The sequence below is a fragment of the Bacillus rossius genome, chromosome 15 (genome assembly GCF_032445375.1).
Source record: "Bacillus rossius redtenbacheri isolate Brsri chromosome 15, Brsri_v3, whole genome shotgun sequence".
Lineage (NCBI taxonomy): Eukaryota > Metazoa > Arthropoda > Insecta > Phasmatodea > Bacillidae > Bacillus > Bacillus rossius.
Genome location: NC_086342.1, coordinates 34,265,405 through 34,293,065, shown reverse-complemented (window position 1 = coordinate 34,293,065; position 27,661 = coordinate 34,265,405). Strand labels below are relative to the sequence as shown.

Here is a 27,661-nt window from a genome sequence, read left to right as displayed (position 1 = left end):
GTGTCTGTCTTGCAGCGAAATAATCCAAACTCGCAGCAGTGTATAGTTGGGCTCCATCCAGAAACGCGTCAACACACACACGTCAGGCCGCCACAGGGCCGGCACTCTTGAGTGTCACCTCCCCACCCACGCCCGCTCAGCTGTTGCACTGAGCTCACTTCCCCTCCATTCCTTCACGAGCTACCAGCGTGAAATGAAAAAGGGCATTCTTTTAAATAGTTCCACAGAAAATATAAACTTAAGGCTGTTCCAGTGGTCCAAAAAACGTTCCTACTTCCGAATGACTTCAGACTGATACATCACTCACAATAGCATAAAAACTGATCACTGAACGCCCTAAGAGCACTGTATAAGACTCTGGGTCGCGCCGCTGGGCGCTCAGTCGCCTCAGGGCTCTCGAGGAGAGAGGCCACGCCGCTCGGCTCCCGAACAATTGGAGGGCGAGGCGCGTAAGAAAATGGACAGTGCGCTCCAAGCGGAGGGATAGCTAACTGCTTGCAGGCTGGCAGACAGTGATAGCGAGGGAGGGGGGGGAAGGATGAGAGAGATAGAGACAGCTCGGCGCGCTCTCTCTGCCAAGGTCATATTCTCCTCGCCTGTTGCCTGCCCGTCTCTCTCTCTCTCTCTCTCTCTCTCACTCACTCTCTCTCTCTCTGGAAATGAATCAATACATATTTTCTTTTGTTGTCTCTGCTGGTCTGTCTCTGTTGTGTGTTCGTGTGTTTATTATTATGCCCGAAACCTGGACAGGGCGCAGCTTACATGTTTATGCTACACAAAGGCGTACTTTCGATCGAACAATGTTGCTTCATACACATGCAGACACTGCACGGAAAAAAATAATTCTGTACTTTTACAAAAGATTCTTTCGGAAACCAGTTGCCAAAAAAACTACAAGAAAGATTTTGTAACTTTGTTCAACACATTTGCATGAAAAAGTGCGTTTCTCGAGATAGTACTGAGTATTTATTGCAAAAATTGGCGTATTATTATGAAATTTAATTGATTCATTCAAGCCTAACTTTTTAAAACATTGAAAAGATAACCGAATATTCAAAAAGTTGACTTTTTTGTTGCATCATGCTTATTATGTGCGCGATTAATAATGTAAAGCTATACAGGGAACGGTTTAAAAATTATTTTGAACAATTTGAGCTTCTGGGACAACACACATCATAAATAACCGGTAAGAATCCGAACCCAGCATAACAGCAAACACTATTTTCTAGTGATACAATTGTTTTCATGTAATGTACAATTGTAAAAAATATACGCAATTTTGCATTACTCTTTGTGTTTCTTTTACATCTTTATGTCCACATTCAACATTAAAATAAATCAATACAGGCCTACATCAAGATCGCAGAATGAATATGAAAACATATTTTTATATATCTAAATTTTCGACAAAAGTTATTAATTGGCGTATTTATTTGTCCAAGGGTTTTTTGGTTGAATAAACAGTTTCATTATGTTTGAAGAAGTTGTCTAATTTCTTCACGACTAAATAACTCGGATAAATGATGGGTTATTTCTGCATTAAATTACTTCATTAACACTTTCTTAATTTTCTCACCCGAAAACAAATTGAACCGTATACATCACACGCATCATTAAACGTTTAGCACAAAATGGCTATGAATTAATTTACCTCATGTTCTAAAAACAAACATACGGCTCAATGAAAATGCGTTCGTTCAGTTAATTTGTTTATTTACGAAAACTGAAACTAAAAAAAAGACAGTACATTACAGCTCATTTATTTTGGCGACGGCTTTTAACGTTCCTGCTTATAGTAACAACAATTTTAGGTTTTACAAAATAATCTCAACATTCATTTGATATATAATTTAATTTTGAGAAGGTTATTTTACGAGTAATAAGCTAATACAAAAATTAATTTACCGTTTTTATAATGCGCGATTTTAAAATTTTGCAGCCATATTTTTAAATTCAGGTTAGCAGTTACATATCTGAACTATACAAGAAAAATCAATTATGAAATAAGACCAACAATAAATATTTTAGATTCTTTAGACTTTATTGTTCTGAACAAATACAATTTATTTTAAAGGACAATACAAATATAGCATTAAATTGTACAGACAGCAATTACCATTGAACTTTTGTAACGTATCCCTGCACTCTGTACTACTGTATAAGTGTAGTCCATAGTATTGGTGTACGTTGCATGAGCCAGCGACCAGCAGCCAATTAATATTTTGTATGTTTTTATGAATAAGCAAAAAGGTAGCCATTCTGGTATGAGTTCGACAGCGCACGTGCTACAGAGGTTCTCGCGTCAATGAAATATCCCGTAACCCTACCCAGAAAATACTTCTGCTTGTAACAGTTTATGAGCTACTGGTTCCAGTTCAACAATCAATACAATGGCACTATTTGTAGCTAGTTTAATTTCACGTGCATCGACAAAACATGTGCGTTGTATTTATTTACTACAAGTAAATCTGAAAGAAGTGCCTCACTAATTCAGTTGAAAATTTTAATTTTTTATTTTATCTCATTTCCAAGATTCTCAATTCAGTAGCTATAATTTGTTAGCTCAAAAATAGTAATTAATAATTCTGATTAAAAAATCGTTACTTTATAACATAAATGCTGGGTGATTTAAACAGTTAACCATGTTTACATATATTTTTCTTGCTTGTGTAACCGCTCAATTATTTTATTTAATATGTTAAAACATAAATTTAATCTTTCTTTACGTGATATTGTAAGATAAGTAAACAAAAGGTATGGATGAATACTTTTTCCGTGTGTGTAGGGTTTCCGTGGTCTTCTCGGTACGAAATATGAGTTAACTTGATACCGAATGCTGCATTTTCAGATATTTTATCTCAGTCGTCGGTATCAGCCTAAAAAAAATGCTGAATGAATCTCGGCATTGTTTCCATGGACTGATTCCATCTGGTGTACCGTAAGCTGCGAGCCGCCACGGGATTTTAGTGCTAGAAGTGTTTATTTTGTTATGACAGGGTGTGAAGTCATGTCGTCGGACGACAGTGCCGAAGTTTGATGCAGTCAGTCGGTTCATACGAACTTCATGCCACTTCTCATTGTCATGTTGACCTCGGGTAGCTGCCTCTATACTGCCCCGCTTAGCCTCAGTATTTGATTCTTCACGAAGCTTTGTCAAAAGTTCCTGACATAGTGACTCCAATTCTTCCAGTTGAACGTCAGGCATTTGCATCGAATCAGTGTCTCCATAGTTTTCATCTGGTCCAGCACCCAGCTTTCTTTTCTTCTTTGGTGCACCCTCATCCTCATACTTCAACTTCCTTTTCAACGATTTATTTTCGCGCCTCTGACAAAGTTTCTTACACGCTAACCCGGGGCTACGATTGTGCATCCTTTTCCATGGACTAGAATGCCAGCCGGGACCACTTGTATGGGAGAGAGCAGCTCCATAGCAACGTGTGTAATAGCTCCCCCTTTTTCCAAAATGATTTCGTTTTCCTCCAGAAAACTTCGCATTTAATGCCATACACCTGCAGAAGCACAAATGTGTTTAGAAACATACTAGTTATGTACCGTATTTACCCATGTACCACCCGCACATTTTTTCTGAAAAACAACATTCAAAAGTCGGGGTGCAGGTCATACACGAAATTTGAGGTTTTTGACAACAATGAAGACTGAAAAAATTGGATTTATAGTACATTACCGAATGCTGGACACATTTATTACAATGAAAATACAACGAAACCCCTTATTTACGTTACCGTTATTTACTTTTTCCCGATATTTTCACCATTTTATTTCGGTCCCGTTTTAACCTCATATGATGCAATGCAATAAATTGCCGTTGTTTACAACGCGCGTATAAACTGCTTCCCGCAATTTACGCGGTTTATTCTGAGATTAACACTTTCTAATTTAAATAATCGTAATACGACGTATTCTGATGTGTTTTCAAGACGTTTTTAAAAGTATTAAACTTTATCCGTAACGTGTCGGGAGTCGCTGTAATCCACCTATAAAACGTAAACAGCACCAGTTGGCATCATTCGGTATAGAGTGCGCGCACGTAGTCGAAGATCGATAGCTCGCAAACTTCTTGCTACGCGCGCGCTCTGTTCACAACCGAGTTAACTATAACTGGCAACCCGCACCATTTTATGCGTATCAATACAACTCACGTTTTTGCTACGGGTTTTTTTACGTTGAATAAAATGGTTTTATGGCATCACTCATTATTTTTAATTATTTGGCACTACGAGTTTTATTTTTATTTGCAGGATGTTGCAACGGACTGAACAGTTGACGATTGTGGTTATTGCATACAAACATTTTAAAATTTATTTCACCAAATTTACGTCTGTTGTTTAGCAAAATTGATCTACTATTTTGACAATGAATATTACTGGTTTTTTTTATTAATATTTCATGCATTTGTGTTAGTAAAATTCTGTGCTGCAGTTATAAAGAGTTTTCTTTGTTGTTACAATGACAGACTCTTTTTCCCTATTTATGCAGGCACATGTAAATAGACATTACAGTGAAAAAATTTTTTTTCCAGAGAGTATGTTGAAAATTTGGGGTGCAGGTCATACATGGGGGCGGGTGGTACATGGGTAAATACGGTATATAAGATGTAAAACATTTAAAAAGTATGTTCATTTCTACTTACCGTTCTGCAGCATTTGTGGTGCTGTTGCTGATGAGTTTATCAGCTTTCTTCTCAAGTCTTGCTATGCAATCTCGAATAGGTTTAAGCAAACCAGCACCTTCCAATTTTTAAAGTAAATTTTCCTCTTCAGAATCTTTTCTGTTACAATAATTAGATCTGCATCTGGCATGCGATCCAAAAACGTGGTCAGGTGCATTTCGTAGATCTGCTCTAAGAATATCCACAGCTTCTTTTCCTCTGTTCTTTGATGCCTCTTTTATTGCAGTCCGTACACCTTTGACCAACCTCTCTGTTCGAGAAATCCTTGCATTTCCATCAACTTTACTGAGGAGTTTCCGTGCTTCCAGATCATAAGCGTTGTTTGACGAAAGCTTGTGGATATTCTCGCAAAATGCCCTTGTTGCATGGTTGGCACATTCAATTTTCGTGACGTACCGACCATAGTCACACTTCTGTTGAATCGCTGCTAACACTGCAGCATCCCCATCACCTACATAGTTCTTATAAATTAAACCATGCATTGGTATACTTTGGTTAAATCCTTCACAGATAAGGTCTTTTTCCATAGCTGTTGAAGGACCTGTATGGTTCTTGAAACATATGTGATCTGGTATCACTTTTTTTTTGGAACTTGATATGGAGCAAATGCTGTAGTATTTGTTTTTGACCCCAAGATATAGAATTTTGTTTGTTTCTTGGCCAACAATTACTGCCTGAAAAATATAAGAATTATTTTTTTGTGAGCAGTAAAACAGTTGTTAAAAATCATAATTTACTTGCTTAAAAATAAATAAGCATTTGTAATAATTTTATTAATATAACTGAAAAGTATAATCCTCAATAGTACAAGTAAAAATTTTTAAAAAGTTATTAAAAATATGGAAAAATATTTTACTTGCAACAGTTTAAAAACCTGTAACAAGTAATGTGATAACAAATTGGTGCTTACAACTCCTGTAGAGGAATTATATCCATGTCCATACGTTCGCTTTCCCCATCCTCCATCACCCAACACTGTTACATAGGGGATGCCATTTAGATAATGTCCTTTTTGTTCAGCAATTTTCTTTTCTTGCTGGCCTGCTTCTTTCAGTTTAGATGTAAGATGGTTTTCCCATGCCTGAAAAAGATATCATCAAAGTGTTGTTCTAAATTTCTATTTATTACAATAAATTTTTTCCAAATGATGCACCCGCTGCATATAGTTGCAACGCTAAGACTGCCTTTTTTTTTAAATATAATATGTGATTTTAAACTGGTTCTTACAATAGAATTATCATTATGAATTTATGCTAATGACTAATTGAGTAACTTTATCAAAAATAAAATGATGTATTCAGAGTATGCGGGGGGAAAATTATAATGATATAATTAGCCTTGATAATACTTAAGTATTGAATTTAAATCGAGATGCGACTTGCAGGCCAATTATAAATATAATTTGCTTGTCATTTTATGTTTAGCTTTATTGTATGTGTACGTGTTGTAAGGTACAGTCATGAAGAAGTGTATATATATATAAACAGTTGTAGGTACTACTGAAGTCAAGGAACACATAGAGAACTAAAACTATTTCGTGTAATTATCGATGTGAAAATTACTGTACATCTGGTTCCTAAATGGTTTATATATAAAACAGCAGGAGTATGCTGTAATAATATTACTTAAAAAAATATCTGAAAAAAATATTTATGTCCTAAAACCTTTTAAAATGCTAATAATAAAAACCCAATTAACAAGAAAAAACATAGTTGTACAGAAACCCTCTTAAACCCCCTAAAGTCCCAGGTACACAGAGACGGCGTATCGTCGATATAAAATGACGTCATACGTTTGTCGGTGGGTTGTCGGCGGCAGAGTTACAATGGAATTGTCATTGCTCTGCTCGTATCTTTGAGCTTTCGATTGTTGGCAACACCGTCTGAAAGTGTTAGTTAATGATATTGTATTTATAAGATTGCTGTGGCGCGAAAAAGAGAACCAATTACAGCATACTGTAGGGTCACATGTCATAATATTGTCGTTGGCTTGTCGATGCCGTGTCGATGACTTTCAATAACTTGTTGGTTAAAGTTAAAATAATTTACTTCTCGGCCGCACAGTTAGTCCATCGACACTGTTAGACATCGAAACCGACGTCATACAAGGTAAGCCAAATGTATTTCAGATTAGCATCGACATGGCCGGCATTGACATCCACCGTTTCTATGCAGCCATACTTTCAGAAACCTGTAATCAAAATATTCATAAGACCTTTTCAAGCAAATCATACCTGTTGAATGGTACTTTCGTGTTTCTGGAACTTTTCGCATGACATGACGGGGATATCCATGATGGAAAACATTTCCTCTAATTGGCTGTACCCAATTCCAATAGAAACAGCACCCCAAACAGCGGCATTATTGATGTCTTCTGCAAAGTCGTCTTTGTGAGAAGACACGTCTTGAACTTGGTTACAAGTTTCACAAACAAATCTCCAAGTTGAAAAAAATCCAGAGCGTTTTTCTGAATGAATCGTGTACCTTCCCATCGTACATTCCTTTTTGTGTAGTTTTATGGATTCCATTTGTTTAAAAACGTGGCCGATATCAACACATCGGTTTCCTGATATACAATCAGTCACAGGTTTAAGTGGAGGGTCCTTCTCAACTACCAAATCCGGTAGTTCACTTTCTGATTCTTCAGATGGCCAATCTAAAATACCGAATCCTTTGTTTGTTGTTTCACGGTCTCCCTCGTCAACAACATTGTGTTCTGGTTGGAGTGGTTCTATGGGAATCTCTTCGGCGATTGATCTGAGGGAAAAACATAAAGACGATATACTTGTAAAACATTAAGACTAAGCAAGTATTGACGAACTTGTAAGAGATGGCACTTCATAGTTAGTCTATAGAGAATTTAGCCTTCTAAAATCCAGTGACAGCAATCAATTATGTCAAAAGACGTTCGTCAAAACAACACAAGCTCACGGACTAACAAAATTGCAAATTAAATAGTAATACAAGTAATACGAAATGAAGCCCCAATGGAGAAGTGACGGGATGAGAATAGCAGGGAAAGCAGGAGATCTCCGAAAAAACCGCCGGCCAACGGCAACTTCCGTTACGTTTTCCACATGTGAAAAGTAGATAATAGTTAAAGGCTGGTACTATTTGAGCTGCTAGAGCCATAGACAAGAAATAAATTTTTTGAACTCACGATAGAGAATCAGGTAACTGCAGTGAGTAACTTTAATAATCCAACATTCACAAAAAATATATTTTACCGAAGTTAGTTCGCAAAAGTTTAACGGCGAAACTTGCCTTCATGCATGCAAGAGTCTTCCTACCACATACAGCACTGAGGCCTGCGGATGTCAACGTCAGATGTGCCAGAGAGCAAAATAAATGTTGGCAACACTGCAATGCTATCAACTGTGTCTGGAGTTACACGCGGTCAAGGTCGCGTGTGTTTCCTTCTTCCGTGCGCAACCATTCCTAAAAATCGCGCGCTTTTTGAATAAGTTATTGTAAAGAAAGTATAAACCAAACACAGGAATGTAATTTAGTCTGCCAAGGGTGGAGGGGGAGAGTGGTCGCGGCAGTTGCTCCTCCCTAATTTCAGAATGGGAAGTCTAAAACTTTTTTTATTGAAGTCATAAGTATATAAATACATAAAACTGATGTTTGCATTGCATAGTACTTACAGTTCAGGAGATCCAGGAATAGGCGTCCTGACGACTTCACTTGACGAACACGTCTCAGAAGTTTTATTCCGCTCTGAACCATCACTGAAAACAATTAAATTATAATTTTTGGTTACATCCTGCTGAAAATCTATAGTAAACGTGAATATGTTAGTGTTTGCTATATATATCGCACAAAACAGGTAATTAAGTGATAATGTACCGAATACCAGATTTAATCAATCTCAGGGTCATTAAATATACTGATATATATCCATATATACATATACTGATATATATCCATATATACATACAATACAATACTGTAAGAGTACAATACAAAACAAAGTACATTACACTTAAAAAAGGTATTACTGATTACATAGACTGGCATTAACTTAATTTAAGGTCACTTAAAGTATAATTTGTACCGACATAGAAATTTAATACTCCCCTTTTTCACTCATTTTTTTAATTTTTTGTACTCTTTTTAGCATAGGTTTGAGTTCTTTTCCTCAAATAGATCAATAAATTCCTTTAGAGAGTAGGAAGGATGCTCTGACAGGACTTTCTTAAGTGTTCCGTTAAATAAAGATAAGTTTTTAATATTTCTTGATATTTTGCGGTAGCAAATTATATATTTTTGCGCCTATTAATTAATGCCTTTTTCAAATTTATTGATATTGTGTACCACTGCTCTGATTTTTTTTTAGAATTCCTATTGTTATGCTCATTATTGTCTCATTTTTTTTTTAGATTATGTTTCTCTTTATGTAACAATAAAAGAATTCTCAGAATATATTCATTATTCGTTATTTGTAATGTTTCTTCAATGTAGTACGTTTGTGTGATTCCTATCATAGTAACTTTGTTCCCACTCAATCGATTAAGATTTAAAAAATAAACATTGGTTGCTCGATATACGAAAAATATGGCACAAAGCGCCCCATCGCCCCACGGTTTTTCGCAATAATACTAGTATTTTTCGTTCATTATTATTTACAGATTAGGCTGTTATATTAAGAATTGTTTTTTCCACATTTAGTTTGATGTGCTTTAAAATCGTGGTTTTTAGTTTTTTAAAGTATATTTAGTTTTCAATTTTTAATTCGAGTGAATGTTAAAAATTGAAATTTTCTTAAGTTCTCGTAATTAGTATTGCAAATCTCTGGCAAAGGTTGCACGGATGTAAAATTCTTCTCCAACATAATAAAATTTGAGGTGTTAAATTCTAAAGTAATACTGATAAAGTTTGTATAGTAAATCTTCAGCAGAGGGCGGACAGTTGTACAATTCGCTTGGAACTAAAGATCAAATTCGCAGTGAGAAAAAAAAAACATTTATTTTGTACGGCCCCGGACTGGATTTGATCTCATGCCCGTGAAGGCCGTAATATTTTCTGGACTGAGCATGGCGCCTTAGCCCGCTCGACCAACGAATCAACTGAGACTCAAACGGTAAAAGTAGTAATAAGTATTTGCTCTCACGCAGAGGATAAGTGAGGAAATTATTTAATTCTGACGATCCTGATCAGGAAAATGACAAACTTATCAAATTAATATACTGTCACCGGTTCTTGATAAGTGTACAAAGTTTCAATTAAATCTGTCCGTTGAAAGTGGGTCAAAATCGAGTCTAAAAGAGTCGGTTACAAACAAACAAGCTCACAAACATACAGTTGAAGCTAAAAAAAAGCGTGTTAAAATAGGAATTCATACACTTGAAAAAAAATAATTGGGAACATCGCACCAAATAATGATTGTATAAACTCCCGTTATTATAACAGAGCGATGATTATCTAAAGAAATCATAATAACATTACTTATAAGCAGTAAACAAAGTGAGATATGTCTCGCGATACAAGAAGTTATAGCCTACTTAATAATTATATATATATTTTAAGTTACGTTGTAATTAACTCAGTTATTTATATACTCCTATCATCTTACAATTACTTAAAAACGAAAAAGATTAAGCCTTAGACAAATAATGTTCAATCAACGAAGTAAGTTGTTTCCCATAAAGTATAGGCTACGAGAATCGGATTTTATGCGCGCGAAAGTAGTTTCGTGGAGCGCGCGGGGGCGCGGCGCGGCTGGTGGGAGCTCCTGGACGTAGTTCCCAAAAATGACACCTCGAGCGCCAGCGTACGGTCACGCGGAGACGCGGGTCGCGCTGGGAAGTCGGTTCCTCGCGCGAGAGCGACACGCGTCTCCATGTGTTCATACACCACAGCTGTATTTTCCATCGTATAAACACAAACCATATAGCAGCGTAAAGTGAACAGAATAGGCTATATCCTCTGGTAATATGAATACATAATATCCCTATACTAATTTCATTTTATAAAGAAACTGCAACCATCTTTTTTTCCTGTTCAAATGACCATAATGCTTAATTGCATAGAAAAAAATCTTAAAGCTCTAACCTAATTAAAATTTCAGAGGATAATATTGAAAATATTTACAATAAACCTATATTCAAACATTACTTAAAAAAATTAAAATTACATCGATATGCCTGAATTTATTTACGACATAAAACTTTAAATAAAAAAATTAATAAAAGTAATATTGGTTTCGAAATATAATTTAACATGCACTAAAAACATTCTTGTAACATATATATGACTAATAGCTTACATAACACTGCCTTTAATGATATGTCCGACTCCCTTGAACAACCTTAATGAAAATTACTGATAAAAACTAACAAAAGTAATAGTACCAACTCACATGTAAGGTTCCCGTCATTTTTTCCTAACCAAAACGGCACCCCAAACTGTAAAATACACCACCATAGGGATAAATTACCAAAGGAGTCTCATTAAAAAAAATTTTTTATATTCATGCAGAGTCTGTTCAACAATCAGTAAAGTTTCTGTCACACTGTCAAAATATGTGTCACCATATATTTGACAATAGAGTTGTACGGAAAATGGTTTTCATTTCTCCGTCAAATATATTTGGAAAAATAACCTCAAATATGTTTTTAATCTTGTCACACTATCATAGTTTATTTTTTGTCTGAGCAATTCAAACTTTTCAATTATTTTTTTTAACAATTTTGAAATTAAATAATGCATCATGGTGCTGGATGGATTTTTTTAACTTGTTATTATATTTGTGCATTTTTAAATTTTTTGAACAAAAATAAATTACCTACATAGTGAAATAAATTTTCAGAGATACTTTAAAGTTCTTGAAACATAATTTTATTTGTATGCATAAAATGTTTTCGCATACCACATTTATATTAAAATTATTTTAGTTATTCAACTTTTTAAACCTCTTTAATCAGCCATGAGCTCTCCGCCATTTTAAAAAAACTATTCAGACGGAAACCATTTCATTTCCATTTTCACTACGCACGATTTTGATTGGCCGGTTGCATTTAACATCCAGTTTTATTTTATGGAAACTCAAGTCATTCACCTTGTCAAACATGACTGCATTAGTGCATTCAGTGATGTCATAACCCTCCGACTTCATTTGACATGATATTTTGGAAGGTGTTGGAAGCAAAAATTTGACAAGTGTGTCAGGGCCTTTAGACATGCCACCGACTGTAAACTACCAACTTTTGAAAGCTGTGCGTTGGCTGTCACTTTTCATGAAATGTTTTAAAAGTGTAAATAGGAAATAATTTTAAACCATGTAAACCCTAAAGAAAATTTTGAATTAAAAATTCTCTTTTTCCAGATAGGTTGCTTGAAAAGTTTTGTTTATATGTATTTTAACATCCATAAATTATTGATTGTAATCCAATCAAGTGTGCTGTTCTTTTAAAATTGTGTGTTAACTTTACTATTTTTTGTTTGTAAATATTGCAGTTTACAAATTTTGATTTTATTACTTAATAAAACTCTGTATAATCTTTTTTTAAGAAGAATGTGAAAAGAAGAAATATTCATGATGTTAAAAAATTGATGGACCCTACTTAACTACATAGCATTAAGTGGGAGCAGAATAGTGGCCTGTAAGTCAGGTATGAAATTTGGAGATACAAAAAAAAAATTCTAAATAATTTTTGATGATTTTATTTTAGAGCTTAATTCGTAGTCCTTGGTGGGAACCAAGAAAAAGTTTACAAGCTCCAGATAACTGCAAGAACACTACCAGTCTCATGTATTTTTCATTCCTTGTATTAAGTAAGATTGGAGTGGTAGTGTAGTTACTTATAAGTATGTACTCTTTTGTTGCAGGAAAGGTTTTCTGGTGTCGACATTCGCGTGCGTGTGAACGGCGGAGGCCATGTGGCTCAGATTTACGCCATTCGACAAGCCATTTCGAAAGCGCTAGTCTCCTACTACCAGAAGTGTAAGCTCATGTTTTTAATTAGTTTTGTGTGGTGTGTGTTGGCATTCGTGGCAGTGGAACTGCTATGGTTGTCTTCACTGGAGAGTGCTTGTGTGGGTTGTCTTTGATGTTTTACATTATTGAACATTAGCATTACCATAATTTTTGGGTCCAGAATTGAAAATATAAGTAGGGTCATCCAAAGCTTAATACTTAGGGACAAGATTTGATGGTTGATTGCGATAAAACTGAAATAACATCGAAAAGAGTGTCAATGATAGTGTAACATCAAAATAGTTAATACACTACGAATCACCAAAATGCAATCAAATCATAAAATATCAGCATTTTTAATGAAAAAAAATATGCTAATTTCAACCATGATAACATAATCTTTATATGAAATTCAATTAATGTAATTCATTTAGCATGAAGTTTGAACCAAAAGATGGGATATATTTTTTTTAATTTGCAGCACTTATTGTTTTAGTAAATCATTTATAAATTGCAACTTCGGTACATTTTTTGAAAAGGCACAAATACTTTACATTTTTTTAATTTCTTTAGTTTGAAATGTTTATTACAAACTAGCTGCCCGACCCGGCTTCGCACGGCTATACTAATGGAAAAAAATTAAGCCACATCTCCCATTTACAGTAATGGTAAATAAAAAAAATTCAGTGAAAATTTATTACAATGCTGTATAATATACCGGAGAGAAAATTAACAGCACTGATGGTTTCCCGGCTTGTGCACGCAACGTACTACTGATGAACCCGTACTTCGCTACGGCAGTCTACAGGCAGATCACTCTTGCGCCGCTCATTATACATGCCCCTCCTTGTGGGTACGCCACTGCCGCGCGATGCCCGTTGCCATGGAGACGCAGAAGGCATGAACAATGCAAAATCCTGTTCTCATGCAAAGTACCCACTGTTGCCTGGTTTTAATCACCCATGGGATCTAATTTTCGGAAAATGTCATCCTGCGTAACATAAGGAACATTACTGTGAAGTTTCAAGTCTGTAAAATATATATACTTGAAAAAAAGGGCAATTTTTGATATTTAAAGTACCCGCAAAGTTTCAACGGTGATGAGGACTGCACTAACAATGAAATAGTCGTTGCCATAGAGACGAATGAAGCATCAACAAAGCAACAGCCGTTGCCATGGTGATTTCCTACCAAAAACTGTAAATTTTGATATATTACGCCCCCGAAACTCCCCTTGGGATCGGATTTCCCCAGAATCCGTTCTTAGTGAGCGTCTACATCACAAAATGAGTAACTATGCTAAATTTCAAGTCAATCGGGTGTATAGTTTTAGAGATCTCGTGATGAGTGAGTCAGTGAGTGGTATTTCACTTATACACACACACACACACACACACACACAAAAGTCCTTGTCAGAATTGTAACGGGAGAGGAAAATTATCGATGGTCCGAAAAATGAAAATTAATTAAAAATAATAAAAATAATTCTAGTAAAAGAAAAAAAACAAATTAAACAGAGAGGAAAAAAAACAATTGTTTGGGTTTGCGATTTAAAGTGATAAATAGTATTTAAATACTAATTGAACTCTTATGAGGGTACTGATTGCTTCGTTGTTAATATCACACGGGTGTTTTTTACTTGTATGGGAAAATTAAGAATGATAAGGCATCTAGTGCATGGCAACAATGTTAATAGGCTATAGGAAATAAACTTCGATGCACCTGCGGCATTGTCAACACACACTTTGTACGTGTACTGCATGTTGTATCTAACCCCCTCCAATGCATTTGATTCTAAATTGGACTTTTAGTAACGATCCCTAATGTTATTGATAATCGGACCAGTGGTTCCTGATAGTGGTGCACCGATGCGGATACCGATGAATCGTAATTGGCGATTATGGGTACTTACCGATTAATCGTAATCGGCGATTATCTTAACGATTACTTTGCCGATTATTTACGTCCCAGCGTAATTAAGTAGGTTTTTACCGTGTAATATTTTGTTACACAATTTTTAGGATGAAATACGGTAATATTTTTATATATTACAAAATTCATCTAACTCCGTCATATCATAATTACAGATATTTTAAGTTTAATAAATCTCATTGCCTCGAACAATAAAATACATTTTTCCTACACGTTTATTTACGTTTAGTCTTTTGTTTAGTGGCCTTGTACATTACCTGTAGCCAGAGACGTAAAATATATGGCACACAATCAAAATACCACAAACAGTTGCAGTGGATTCTATGACAATCAATCTTTTTGAGTCGTAGTAGCGGTTCAAAATCGTGGTCCCGATACCTTCTAGTTTTTATCACTGCGTTTTACAAACTCGTTATGGGCGTCTTTGGTAACATTATCCGTTTGTTATTTATTTGTATGACGTGAAAAGTGAAAAAGTATTTATAATTTTATATATTCAGTCAACATAAATAAAATCACATGTGCTAGTATTGGTTTTTAGTCATTTTTATATAATTATAGTGAGATGGCGAGTAGGGAGAAAAAAAGTGAAGTGTGGAAACATTTTGCTATAAACTCAAGTGAACAAAATAAAGCAGCATGTTTACATTGCTAAACGGGAATTTCTTGATGCAACCTTATGTGATAGTCAATAATAATGCTAGTTTTCCGCAACAAAAACTTACCCATTGTAAATTACAATTGTTAGACTGTAGTTCAAGTTGTTTACAATAACAAATATAAATAGAAGTTAATTTAATTAACACTTTGCAATGACTTAATAGTGTATTTTATATATTTTTATACTGTTATTATAACTGTATTCTCGATTTTACCTAATCTTGTTATTAAATTCACATGGGAATAAAAAAATTTGTGTGCATTATTACACTTAAAAAAATTTCTTTATAATCGGTAACTGAATCGGTATCTGCCGATTATTGCTCTCATAATCGGTAATCGAATCGGTAATCGGTAAAGTCATATCGGTGCACCACTAGTTCCTGAGATTAACGCGTTCAAACAAACAAACAAACAAACAAACTCTTCAGCTTTATATTATTAGTATAGATTATATTGTAATTAATGTAAAAGTGCATCATGCATCGGTCAAAATGACACTGATGAAATAAGTAACGAGAAACATTTAAGTGTCGTATTTGTGAAATAATACGCTATCTTAATGAATAAACAGGATTCTTAAAAAATATAAAAATACATTTAGAAACAAAGTTGGCCTAAATATAAAACCATCAAATCTTGACTTTTAATACTGTACAGTAAAATACCGATATAATGAACTTCACATTAACGAAAATTTCACTTTAACGAATGATTTGAAATTCCCCTCCCGTGACTGTACACATACAAGGTTAAAATATTTCAAATTTACGCAATAGATTTTCGTTACAACGAAAGCATTTTATCGGTTTTCTTCGTCAATATGCGTATTTATCGAATATTTAGTCTATGCGTCAAAATATTTACTTACTGTCGTTCTCTTGGCCTAATTTCAATGATTCAAACATTCAACGTCTTTATTTTGTTGTCTATTTACATTGAAAACGGCATTGAAAAGTTTTATGTGCATTTGTTTTCTTTTTTTTCTACCCAAGATATGGCCAACTGCTTTTACTCACGGCCATAAACTTAAAAAATACACTACTAGTAGTAGGAACTGTTTGTTTATATGTGCACACTTCACTTATTTTATTTGTGGCGAGAGATGGCCAACGGCTTTTCCGTAGCGGCAACATTGATGAAAACACAAAGTTAACTCACTGGAAAACTAGATGCCGCTAAAACTGGCAATATCAGTGACGCAATGGTTTCCGTCTTCTGCACATATCGTTCAGTGTTTGGTCTTTGGTTTCTGTTTCCATTATTGATTGTTTACATTTTGTTGCCATTAGTGATTTTCAGTGACGTGCTGTATTTATTTATGCATGTATTATTTTTCTAACCAAGTTTCAGTTTAATTTTTATCATGGTATCATGGATGATAAAAAAACAGAAACAGTATTCTTTAAAAGAAAAAATGGAAATCTTGAAGGAAGTAAACAAAGGCACAAAAATCACACGTGGCCAAGCAGTTTGGTTTGGCACCCTCTACACTCTCTACAATACTGACAGAATGGGGGAAGATTGTGAAGATGTATGTATGTTGGGATATTTCACTTTAAAGAAATTTCAGTATAAAGAACAAAATCTCTTGCTTTATAAGACTTTGTTATAACGAGATTTTACTGTATTTGGATTGTGCAGTGGGGACTAAGATGTCTATAAGTCATGGAAAGTAAAGAAACTAGAGAAAAGGCCATGAAAGCCATGAAGTATTCTCTACATAATCAGTAACTGCTGGAAGTCATGAAACTTAGTTTCTAGGAGCCTTTTGCTAGGTTGCATTTTGTTTTTGACAGCCTACTTAAGTTTGTAGTTGCTTATTAAATATGAGTGTTTGTAGAATATCCTCTAACATCATGTGTAAAATATCTCTGAAAAGTTTTTAGCTTTCTAAAATAAAAATTGCTACCTTCCTGCAAATGGTAGACCTACAGTATTTGATCACATACCGTGTTTTGTCGCATATTCGTCGCACATTTTGTACTAAAATCAAGTTTTATAAGTAGGGGTGTGACATTTATGCGAGAAAAAAAAAATTTTGTTAGGAAATTATTCATAAAAACAAAACCCATTCATGGAAAGTGTGTTTATTTAAAAAGTGAAGTGTAAAAGAGCACGCCAAAAAATTTAAATTAATAAGTCATGCAACAAAAACCTTCCTTTAACTTTAATTAGAAAAACAAAATCTGTGACCCGAATGCGAGCCTGAACAAACACATAACTACTATTGTCATAGTACACACGTACCACGAAAGAGTGCGGGCCATCAGATGTAGTTAACTCGACACTCGACTGATAGCGTGCGTTGCATGCAATCGGCGAGATATAGATATTAGACTGTGTGCGCACTCTATACGGGAAGCAACATAACCAAACATGAATTATGCCAACTAGCGCTGGCTACATTTTTATAAGTGGTACACAGCGGCGACGAAGACGAAAAGATAAAAGTTATTACGTTTGAAAACTTCTTTAAAAGAAAATTTACACATCAGACAACTTCGTATTTCTGTCAAATAAGTAAGCTGTAACATCCGAATGAATATTAGATTTCAACTTTAAAATACATTGCTTTATACTGGAAAACTACCTACACAAAGCTCTCAGAATCTAAAAACATCATGCAACGTTTATGCGAGAAATTTTTTTCTCCAAATTTTGATGTCCTAAAATAACGTTGCAACGATTATCTGCGTGCGAGGTTTATGCGATAAAACACGGTATTTGTTCGCTTGCAGTTAGTTGAGTTCCGGAACAGAAGTGTGACTAGTTAAGTTTAATTTAAATTTTTAGTTTTGGGGAAAGGTATTGTATCAAAAGGTTATTTTAGGTGTTTAGGTTAGAGTGAAATTTTTTGTCATGATAATGTTGTATTTTTCACTTTTATTTGAAACAAATTCTTCAATTTTTTTTGTCTTGCCCCATGCTGAACTGCAGTCTTGAATGGATACTCTTGAAGGTCATGGCCCCTAGTGCAATAGTAGAGAATCCAGTTCTGACTCACTAAGTCTGTTTCTCAAGTCCATTTTTATTAGCTTCATTTGAGAGAAGTCTCTCTACCTCAGTCAGCTGTGTGAAGCAGAATAACTGTTTATTTGTGCTAACTTTGCAATGTTGAGAAACAAACTTGTTCTGTCTTTGCTAAGGAAATGTAAAAGTTCAGTAGATATTTACTTATTGTGGTTATCAACTATGTTTTGGCTAATTTCACACCATTCTTTTTGAATTTTTTTTTCAACTCCAAATCAAGCAGAAATCTTTTAAATTTCATCTGTTTTGTGGTATCAAATAAATGGTCATGTAGTGATGGAAGATGTGATGGATCAAAGACTGAGAAAAAAAGTAATGAATCCCCATCAGTAAACCTCTAAATGTTTCATTGAGTGTATTGAGATACTGCAGTTTCATTTTCTGAGGCCTAGTCAGTTTCTGAGTTTAACGGAATTTACGTATACAATTTTAAGGATGTATGTTATGTGAGTTAAAAGAGAATTTAGCGGCTGTCGTCCGGGTGCTACCTTTTATCATCTTTCTTCTGTCTTTTCCATTTTTCGGAACTTTTTACTATAAGTGTTGACCACAGTTCACAGGTGTTAGCCCACAGCAATTTCAGAGTGATCGCAACATTGTCCGAGGACGTAGTCCTCTGGTTTCGTACCGTTAATTTGTGTGAACACAGGACTTAACTATGAACTATACTTAAATATTCATCGTTCGGTACCTGCGAACAGTAAACTTTATGGTTCAGAAATTGGTGAAGAGGTTATGTGCAACGTGTTTGTAAATTCTACATGTACTTGTTCTTGTGGTCGTAAGATGGCTGCCATGATGACTTGTGAATATTCATAAAATGCTAGTAAAAACAGTTGATATCAGCCTGTGTCTGAGAATATTATTTCAGTAAACGAAACGGCGATAGTAACATTTATTTTGAACTAACATGATTTTTCAACACCCAACTTATTTATGCAAGTGTTTATGAATGTCCACTTCAGGCAAAATTTTAGCCAGACAGGGAGGTCTGAGGTGCAACAAGTTGACAAACACCTTTACGAGAGCATTTTTCCAATTGAGAAGCAACGTGTACAACTATATTGACAACCTGATATCTTTAGAGACGTGTATTCACATAAAAAATTTTAATGGAAATATTGATACACTTATTAGCAGTCTTGTGTCAAGAATAGAGTGCTGAAAAAAATACTGCAATATGTCAACACCAGTACCGAGAATGTCTTTATTTTTACAGAAACCTCCTAAAGGCAGTTTATAATTTTCAATACTTACTTAAGTGCAAAATACGTTTAATAGAAATTTGATATATGGTCCCAAGTTCTGTTTTTAAAAGTTTATTGAAAGCTTAAATTCTAAAACACAAATATATTTTGTTATGGCGTAAATATTAGAGGTTTGAGACTTATTTGAGTTTGCGGCTTATTCATGCAAACATGGTTTGAGACTTCAATAATTCAGGGTAAAGTCAGGAAATTTTGGTTTGTGTGTTTTGCTGGATAGCCTGATATTCAAGTTGTGTTTCACAATGAAGTGATTTCCAACATTGCTCCTCATACATATACATACTATGTAGTTTGAATCATTATGTCATTCTTATATGTGTATATTTGTTAAACCACAGATGTGGACGAAGCCTCCAAGAAGGAGATCAAGGATATCCTGATCCAGTATGACAGGACTCTGCTGGTTGCTGACCCGAGGCGTTGCGAACCCAAGAAGTTCGGAGGTCCAGGCGCTCGTGCAAGATACCAGAAGTCCTACCGTTAATGTGTGCTGCACTGTTACGCTAATAAATACTTTGTAAAGAAAACTGGGTGGTTATATTTCATTCATCTTATCAAGTTAGCAGCATTCCTTTGTTTCATGTCTTATAAGGTTAATTATACATATAAATATATATAAATATAGAATTTGCCATAATTTAAGCAATTCAAGTATATACATTCCACCTAATAAGAAATGCTACTTGATGCTGCCAATCTCTTAGTGACTTGGTAAAGTCCCAAGACATTAATGCAGGGCTGCCACCAATTTGAAAACAATATCCTTGATTGAAAAGTGAAATATCCTGTAATATCCTTGTTTTGAATATAAAATATCCTGTAAAATCCTGTACATTAAAAAATACAAAAAATATGCAATTTTTATGAAAATTACTTGATCATAATGTATGTAACTATACTTCAATCAAAACAATTAGATTTTTAACACTTTATACAAGTATTTACACACACACACACGTACCCTACACTTCAACACTGGCAGTATTTAAATATCACTTTTTCAGATGTTTTGCCCTATTCCTCATTTCTTCTGTTGGCTGGAATTCTGCCATATTCTTCCTAGAAGAGATATGCAACAAAGCATTTAGCATTGGCATTGGCGATTCAAGACATGACCTGTGCGCTGTCTTGATAAGGTTGAGCTTACTAAATATCCTTTCCACCCCTGCATTGCTGTGTGGAAGAATAAGCATTGCCTTTGCATGTTTACAAAACAGTGGAAAACATGTTTTCCCGTTAATTTCATACTGTGACACTTTATGCCAGGCCTGCCACCAAATTAGGTTCCTAAATCCTCTTTACAGCATTTAAAAATCCTGTAAAATTTATAGCCGTAATTAACATAATTTATTTTTCGCTGTAATTTTAAATATACATTGCATTCCAAAACATAATTAAAAAAAAAATCAAATGAATGTAAAAAAAAATTTTAAGATCTGCCACTTACATTACAAAACTAATAGTCGGTATCACAATAAAATGAAAAGTAATTTAAAAATTTCTCTTCAGTATAGGCTTTGGTGCTTTTCTTATTTACAAACTATAAATACATCCATACAACTGAAGTTATTTACAAGTTTAAAAAAACAGATGTATTTCACATCATTAACTAGCTACTTTTTCATGTTGTGCTCTTTTCCGCATCTCGTCAGTGGGCTTGAAAGCCAGACCTACAGATGTTCTCATTCTGCAATGCAACAGCGCATTTAACATTGGTGATTCCATTGACGATCTGTGAACAGTTTTAACCATCTTGTAATTGCTGAAAACCCTTTTCACAGCAGATTTTCTCCAGTTGCAGCACCACTCAAAGCCATTACTTTGTAAAGATGAGTTTCAACAATCTCAGATGGAAAGAACCTTGCTAACACTACAACCTGCCTAGTGACTGTAACATCAGTTGATTCATCAATCATCAGTGTGAAAAATTGTGTTTTCATTGCATAGATAACATAATCTGCAGCTGATGTACCCAAAGATTGAATAATTATCTGGCTAGTTTTAGTGCGAGAACAAGGAAAGTTTCTTGCGATTTCACTATCTGGAAACATTATCACCGAGTTTCACAGTTAAATTGTTTTCACAAACGAAGTTCGCACATAACAGTTCCGCATCAGTTATTTTGTTTGGTTTGGTTATAAAACTCATCGAAGAACAACTCTGATCAGCAGCTCGTTGATTTTTCGCATGAACTTGCGTCTTCAAGCCGCCCTTTGTCACGTTCAGTTCCGAGTTGCAAGTCGAACAAACGGCGGAAAATTCAGTTTTGCCACGCCTTAACCATTTCAATTCTTGCTCCCATTCTTTACGATAACGCTGTTTATAAAGTGACCTGTCCGGCGAAGCTTTTCGTTTTTTCTCCATCACAATCAGCTAATAAGACCAAAACTACCACTTAAATCACGTAAGAAGTTTGTAAACAAATGTCACACCTAAAAATATTGTAATGGCAAAAAATACCAATGTTTACTGACGCCATGACACTTCTTAGCGTTTAACTCAACAAACAAAAAACGTTTCCCCCGAAACCATAGATATTGTACTTCATGAAATGATATGTGGGAGTATATGTTTTTGGTTTGTGGTTAAACGATTGGAAGTTCCATGGCGTTACACGTAATGTCAGTGTTAGCTTTACTGTTGGATGCTTGTATGGTTTGACAACTTCAAATAGGTAGTTGAATGTAAATATTTACACGAACGAAATTCAAATATGAAAATATCGGCGAAGCGTCGTAAATATCCGTGAGAGTCGCCGTTTATCCGTTAGTCCGTTTTAAGCTTCAAATATCCGTGAAAACGGATAAAATCCGTAAAAACGGCAGGCCTGCATTAATGTAACTCCTTCAAGGGGGATTAGCCCTAGCTAGTACAGTTTACGTAGGTATTAAATTTGTTGACTGACAGGCCGTAAATTGTTTGCTGACCTTAGAGCGTACATCTTGAAGCCTGTTGATGAACTGACTACTGTAATTATTGAGACAAAGTTTATTTCTGTAAAGTTTAATGACTGCTGCTAAAAAATGATTTAGCTGTTGCCTACATTTACACATTAATTAGTGTCCATATTTATAATTAAAATTTATAACATGTTTGAAGGATGTGAACTTGCAACCTTTAATATTCATTCTTGTTAGAAAAAAATGAATTTTGCTTTTTTTTTGTATAAAATTTTTTAACAGCAATGTCTAATTCATAATAGAAAATTTGTCACTTTGACTTTATCAAGGTTTACATATGAATTAAGAAACTAATTGCTTGGGCATTAAGAAAATCCCACTTCAGAAAATTTTCTATGTAGTAATAAGTTTAAAAAAGTCAACACTAGACCTATAAATTATACTTTTTAATAAAATTTACCTGTTAATAAATTTAAATTTCTAAGTTCCTTGAGAAACTGCTTAATAAAATAAGATTTTACTGCAAATTTCATTTCCTTTTAACATTTTTCCTTTCATCACTTATCTAAATTTTGCCACAAAGTAATTATTTAATGTACTAGTTTGAAAGCATGACTCCAACGATAAAAGATGGGTCAATGGTGCTTTGTAGAATTCACAAATGTACAGTGATGTATTGGCTGGCCATACCATATAAGATAGCAACAAGTATAAAGTTTTTGTTCAATTTTTTTATAAAGCTCTTTTATTGTTCTGAACACATGCTTCACTAGTGTTTATAACTACAGCAAAAATTCAACTGAAATGTTTCTGTGCAGTGTGCATTCCAAAACATTGTGAAGGTTGTTGTCATCGTTTACTTGTTTAGTATCATGCATACCATTCAACTAATCTTAGCACAGAGATGACGGGGCATAGAGCGGTGAAATTTGGTGCTTGGATTCTTTAGGCGGTGTCTGTTGCACCTTTAACAATTTTTTCAAAACTTTAAATTTAAACTTTTTAAGTTTAAACTTTTTCAGTAATAAAATTGATTTTAGCCCCATAATATTCTGTGAGTGTCTTTTAAGAAAAACAACTGTCCGACGCTTTGTGGGTTCATGGTTGCCATGTTTGTTCCAATTGTAAAATTAAAAGTGCAGCAATTATCATTTTAACACTTTCTCTTCAGCAGTAGTGCTTGGGTGTCAACATTATTTATTTTGGAACCTCAGTTGAAACTGCAGTGTACGTTACATTTATGTATATACTTTATCTGTGTTAATTTCTTTAAAATTACTAATTTATTTTTCTTCCTTTAACAAAGGCAAATGTGTAATACAATCACAAAATATTCTTAAAACCTTATACAGTACTATGATTATTATTCCAGTTATTAATAATGTAAATATATTTTTTGGTCAAAAGATGGTTTTAAAAACTTAAGTGGGTTATTTTTTTCCTGTTTGGCCAGTAAATACCAGAAAGAAGTTCATATATCCTAGAGCATTTGTTTGGAAGCTTTTAAGTCTAGTTTGAACCGTTGCGTAAATCAGTCGTGTATAGACAATTTCCAAATACTGGATTGAGTTACATATTTTAAAAGAACAATTTTATTTATGAGTTTGTGAAGAAATTGAAATATAATTTAATCATCAAGTGAACTATGTTCTACGTAAACACTGATTTTATCGTACCAATATAGGAGTAGACTAAATCATAAGAAGAGGCCTTAACTTTAATGTGAATAATTTACAAAAATCCTTATTTAGACAAACTCATCTGGAAGTAAGTAATGCAGATGGAACAGACTATAGGATAGTAATTTTCACTACACAGAAAATATTACTACGAGTCCATCAATGTTTTGTCTTGTCTCTTACCTCCAAGAAAAAGCTGCATGTTTTCAGCCGATTTTAGCAGTCACTGTTCCCGTGAATTCTATAATTTTCTCTAGACAACTATGTACTGAACTTTCGAACTTTGTTGCAGATCATGGTGGATATTGAATAATGATAGTCGATTTGAGGGAGGATTAAGATCTACAAATTGGTTCAATGTCTCTAAAAAATAGATAGTGTTGGCAGAAAACTGGTATGTACTGTGTTAATACTATTGTGAATGTGTATGTATTCAGCTAACCTGTTTTTCAGATGGTTTCGTCATTAGAATCATGTAAATTTGATGATACCAGGGCTTCACTGGTTTGTGTTGTCCAGTGTAATATAACAATATTACAGAGTTATGAAACACAGCATATTTGGTTTGTTTACATTTTCCATCACCGTTGCCTATTGACAACACTTCATAAAAGTGCTTTGTTGACAGTTGCAGAATGTTTGTTTACAAACTGTGTTTTGTTTTTAAACCAAATTTAATGACATTAATTTGAAAGACATTGTCACTTAAATAATTGTTTAAATTTTTATTTTATTTACATTTCTATTCATTAAATTCCATTTTATTTGGATTTCCTGGATGTGCTTTGTGATTGGCTGAGACTGCCAGCACCTCAAACGAAATGCCTTGTGCTATGAATGATGGACTGCTGCCCGTCAGGCGGTCCTGGTGGCAGCTGAAGTGGCTGTATGTACTCTGTGTGTGGGCGCAACCGTGTTGTCGTGTCGGTCCACGAAATCACAACAGACAATTCGTGATATAAATTATCGCACATTTCACCCACAATCACCTGCTGTGAGCACATCTATATATGGTCCAGAAACAGCATCAGGTATGCCATATTGAAAAGTTTCATTGGGCCCTTTCACATTACAGGAATAGTGTAATTTCTTGTTCATTGTGCGGCTGAAAGTACAAGGCCTGTAATTAATAACATACATATAAATGAGTACGAACATCCATAGTCTAGAAGTCCTGTATTGTTGACAAAGTGCAATATTGTTGGGTAAAAATAGGCTTATGATCTCTGGGTTATGTTCTTGAAGCCATACTTTGAGAGAAGAAAAATGAAAATTTAACTGCAGTGGAATGATATTCAGAGGTAATGCTTCCAACTTTAAAGATGCAATAACAGGTGTTGGAACAGTGTGTATGGTTAAAATGGTAAAAGTGAAAGTTTGTAGGCTAATAGTTACCAATTTAATTATGAGTCCCACTTGAAGCTTATGGTAGCAGTGATAGCAGAGGCTTTAGTGAGAGGTTCAGCGTGTTACATTGTGACAAAACCGTACCCTAAAAAAAATAATTAAATTTTAAAAACAAAAACTTATTGTATGAACTAGAAAGAAAAACAATTATCTTTAAATGTAAATAATTTGTCAAAAGTGATAAAATGAACTACAACTTTGTAAAACATATTTATTTTTAATAAGCTTAGAATAAGAATCAAGTAATAAACAGATTAATTTTAATGAAGAAAAGCATGGGTTGCTCTTGTCTTTCATTTTCATAATGACTATCCTTATGAAAAGTCAGTGATAGAAAATTTAAGACAACTAATATCAAGCACCCCACGCTTTCTTCAGGTCATAGTCGTGAAATTATTGTATTGTCATCCGGATTATGCATACTTGCAAAGTTTCAAATCAATATGACAGTTAGAAGTAGGTTAAAATCAACTCCAAAGATTTGATTACATAGTTACAAGTGAAGCTAACAAAATATGTTAAAAAGTCTTGAACGCGAGTCCCTCATCGAAAACCCATCATGGGATTTGTTTGGCCTAAGTGAGCCATGCCTTGGATTCGAAAATGCAGTACGGATAAATGTGCTGTTTTAGGGTGCCAGCTTCAACTATCTTTTTAGTATGGACTTTATTGTAAAAAAATTGTGATAACTCAGCTAGGGGCAAAGCATTTTAAGAAAAAAATGTTGAAGTTTGGACACGTGTAAACAAGAATTAATACATAGTGAAAATGTCATAAAACATATTGTTGTTTTCCTGAACTGAAAGAATAAATGACAATTTTTTTGATGTGTAAAATCTTATGACTCCATATACAGTATTCGGTGGGAGTAATTTTGTGAATGTGACACGGAAATGTGTAACAGGAAGTACAGAGAAACGCGCGCCATTAAATTTTTTGGTGCAGCCTCTTATCTCAGAAATAACAACCTTTTCAGTAGAATTCGGGGGGGGGGGGGGGGGGGGGGGGAGTTTAAAACTAATCTTGTAAAATTTAATACATTTAAAATAAATATATTTATTTGTTACCTAATTATTTATGTACTTGACCACAGTTGAGATATGAGGTTTTATACCTAACAATTTAATAAAGAATAAATAAATATTTTTGAGTTATGAGGTTTTTATTCTAACCCAATGTTATATTGTTTACTCTTACGGACAAATACGAGTTACAAGCTTTGAAGGCTCGTTACCGAGGTTAGATGTTAGGTACACATCACTTTTTTTGCTTATCTATTTCTCTAGGACAATTGAGAGTGAGTGAGTTTTCTCTTTTACAGTGTAGATTCCTATTGGGAAGTACTTTGCTTTGCAACCGGAAGTTCATGCCCTCTCCTTGTTAGCATAGAATATTAGTATTGATAATAGCTGAAATACAGTATAATAAAGAAATTAAAAAAAAATAAGTACTGTATTTTTTCAATTCGAATCAGAGCTGCCTCCATGACTGTCCTTTCTCATCTCCTTCTTAAGCTGTGGTGGGGAGTTTTTTTTAATTTCCTTATTTGGGCTTAACATCTTGAGTCACTAGAGACGATTACAACTTAAGGCAGTCCAAGCTGGGCCCTGCGTGGTCCCTTTTATTTTCATTTATCCGTGTTTGTCAAGTTTTCTGTGAAAAATAATGGAACGTAATGAGAAAGGGAACAATTCAATTGTAACCAAGAAGCGTGTAATTCTAAGTGCCGGTCAATACGTTCCGATATCAATTGGGTTGTCATGATTGTGATTAGAAGAAATAAACTTCAAAGCTCTTATCGCCTCATTTAACGGTGCAATTTAAATGTATTTTGATCAGGAGCATTTTAAATAACCAACCTGAATATACTTCATCATAAAATATTTAAATTTTTTAAGATAAAGAGGGAACACAACCATAATGAAAATTTGATTTCCAGCTTGGCTTAAAAATGTTGTCTCAATGAGTTTAATTATCAAATTTTCCAGGGTGGAGCCCCCGAATATCCTTTTCTCTGGGGGGCTATTCCTTCCTCCGGAGACCTCGGTAAGGCCCAACAAATTTGGGGCTGCCATTGCTTTGACATATTTTTTTTTTGTGACGAACTCAGTTGATACTGGTCTTCAACCGGGACTCGAACCCAGAATCCCTCGCGTGTTGAGCCGGCGTGCAGCC

At 34.5% G+C, this 27,661-nt stretch overlaps 1 protein-coding gene and 1 long non-coding RNA gene across 2 annotated transcripts in view; one reads left to right on the top strand and one right to left on the bottom strand.

Moving 5' to 3' along the window:
- Nucleotides 1–20,027, top strand: part of LOC134539701 (small ribosomal subunit protein uS9) — a 42,816-nt gene extending 22,789 nt beyond the window's left edge. Inside the window, exons 4-5 of the mRNA XM_063381916.1 lie at nucleotides 12,520–12,634; nucleotides 19,839–20,027. Coding sequence (XP_063237986.1) covers nucleotides 12,520–12,634; nucleotides 19,839–19,984 — 261 coding nt within the window. The 3' untranslated portion in view covers nucleotides 19,985–20,027. The remainder of the gene's footprint in view (nucleotides 1–12,519; nucleotides 12,635–19,838) is intronic.
- Nucleotides 5,494–8,502, bottom strand: LOC134539702 (uncharacterized). Its single transcript, XR_010076345.1, has 3 exons — nucleotides 8,337–8,502; nucleotides 6,924–7,446; nucleotides 5,494–5,771 (listed from the first exon to the last, which is right to left on the bottom strand). It is a non-coding gene; the product is annotated as an uncharacterized LOC134539702 (long non-coding RNA).
- Nucleotides 20,028–27,661: the final 7,634 nt, after the last annotated feature.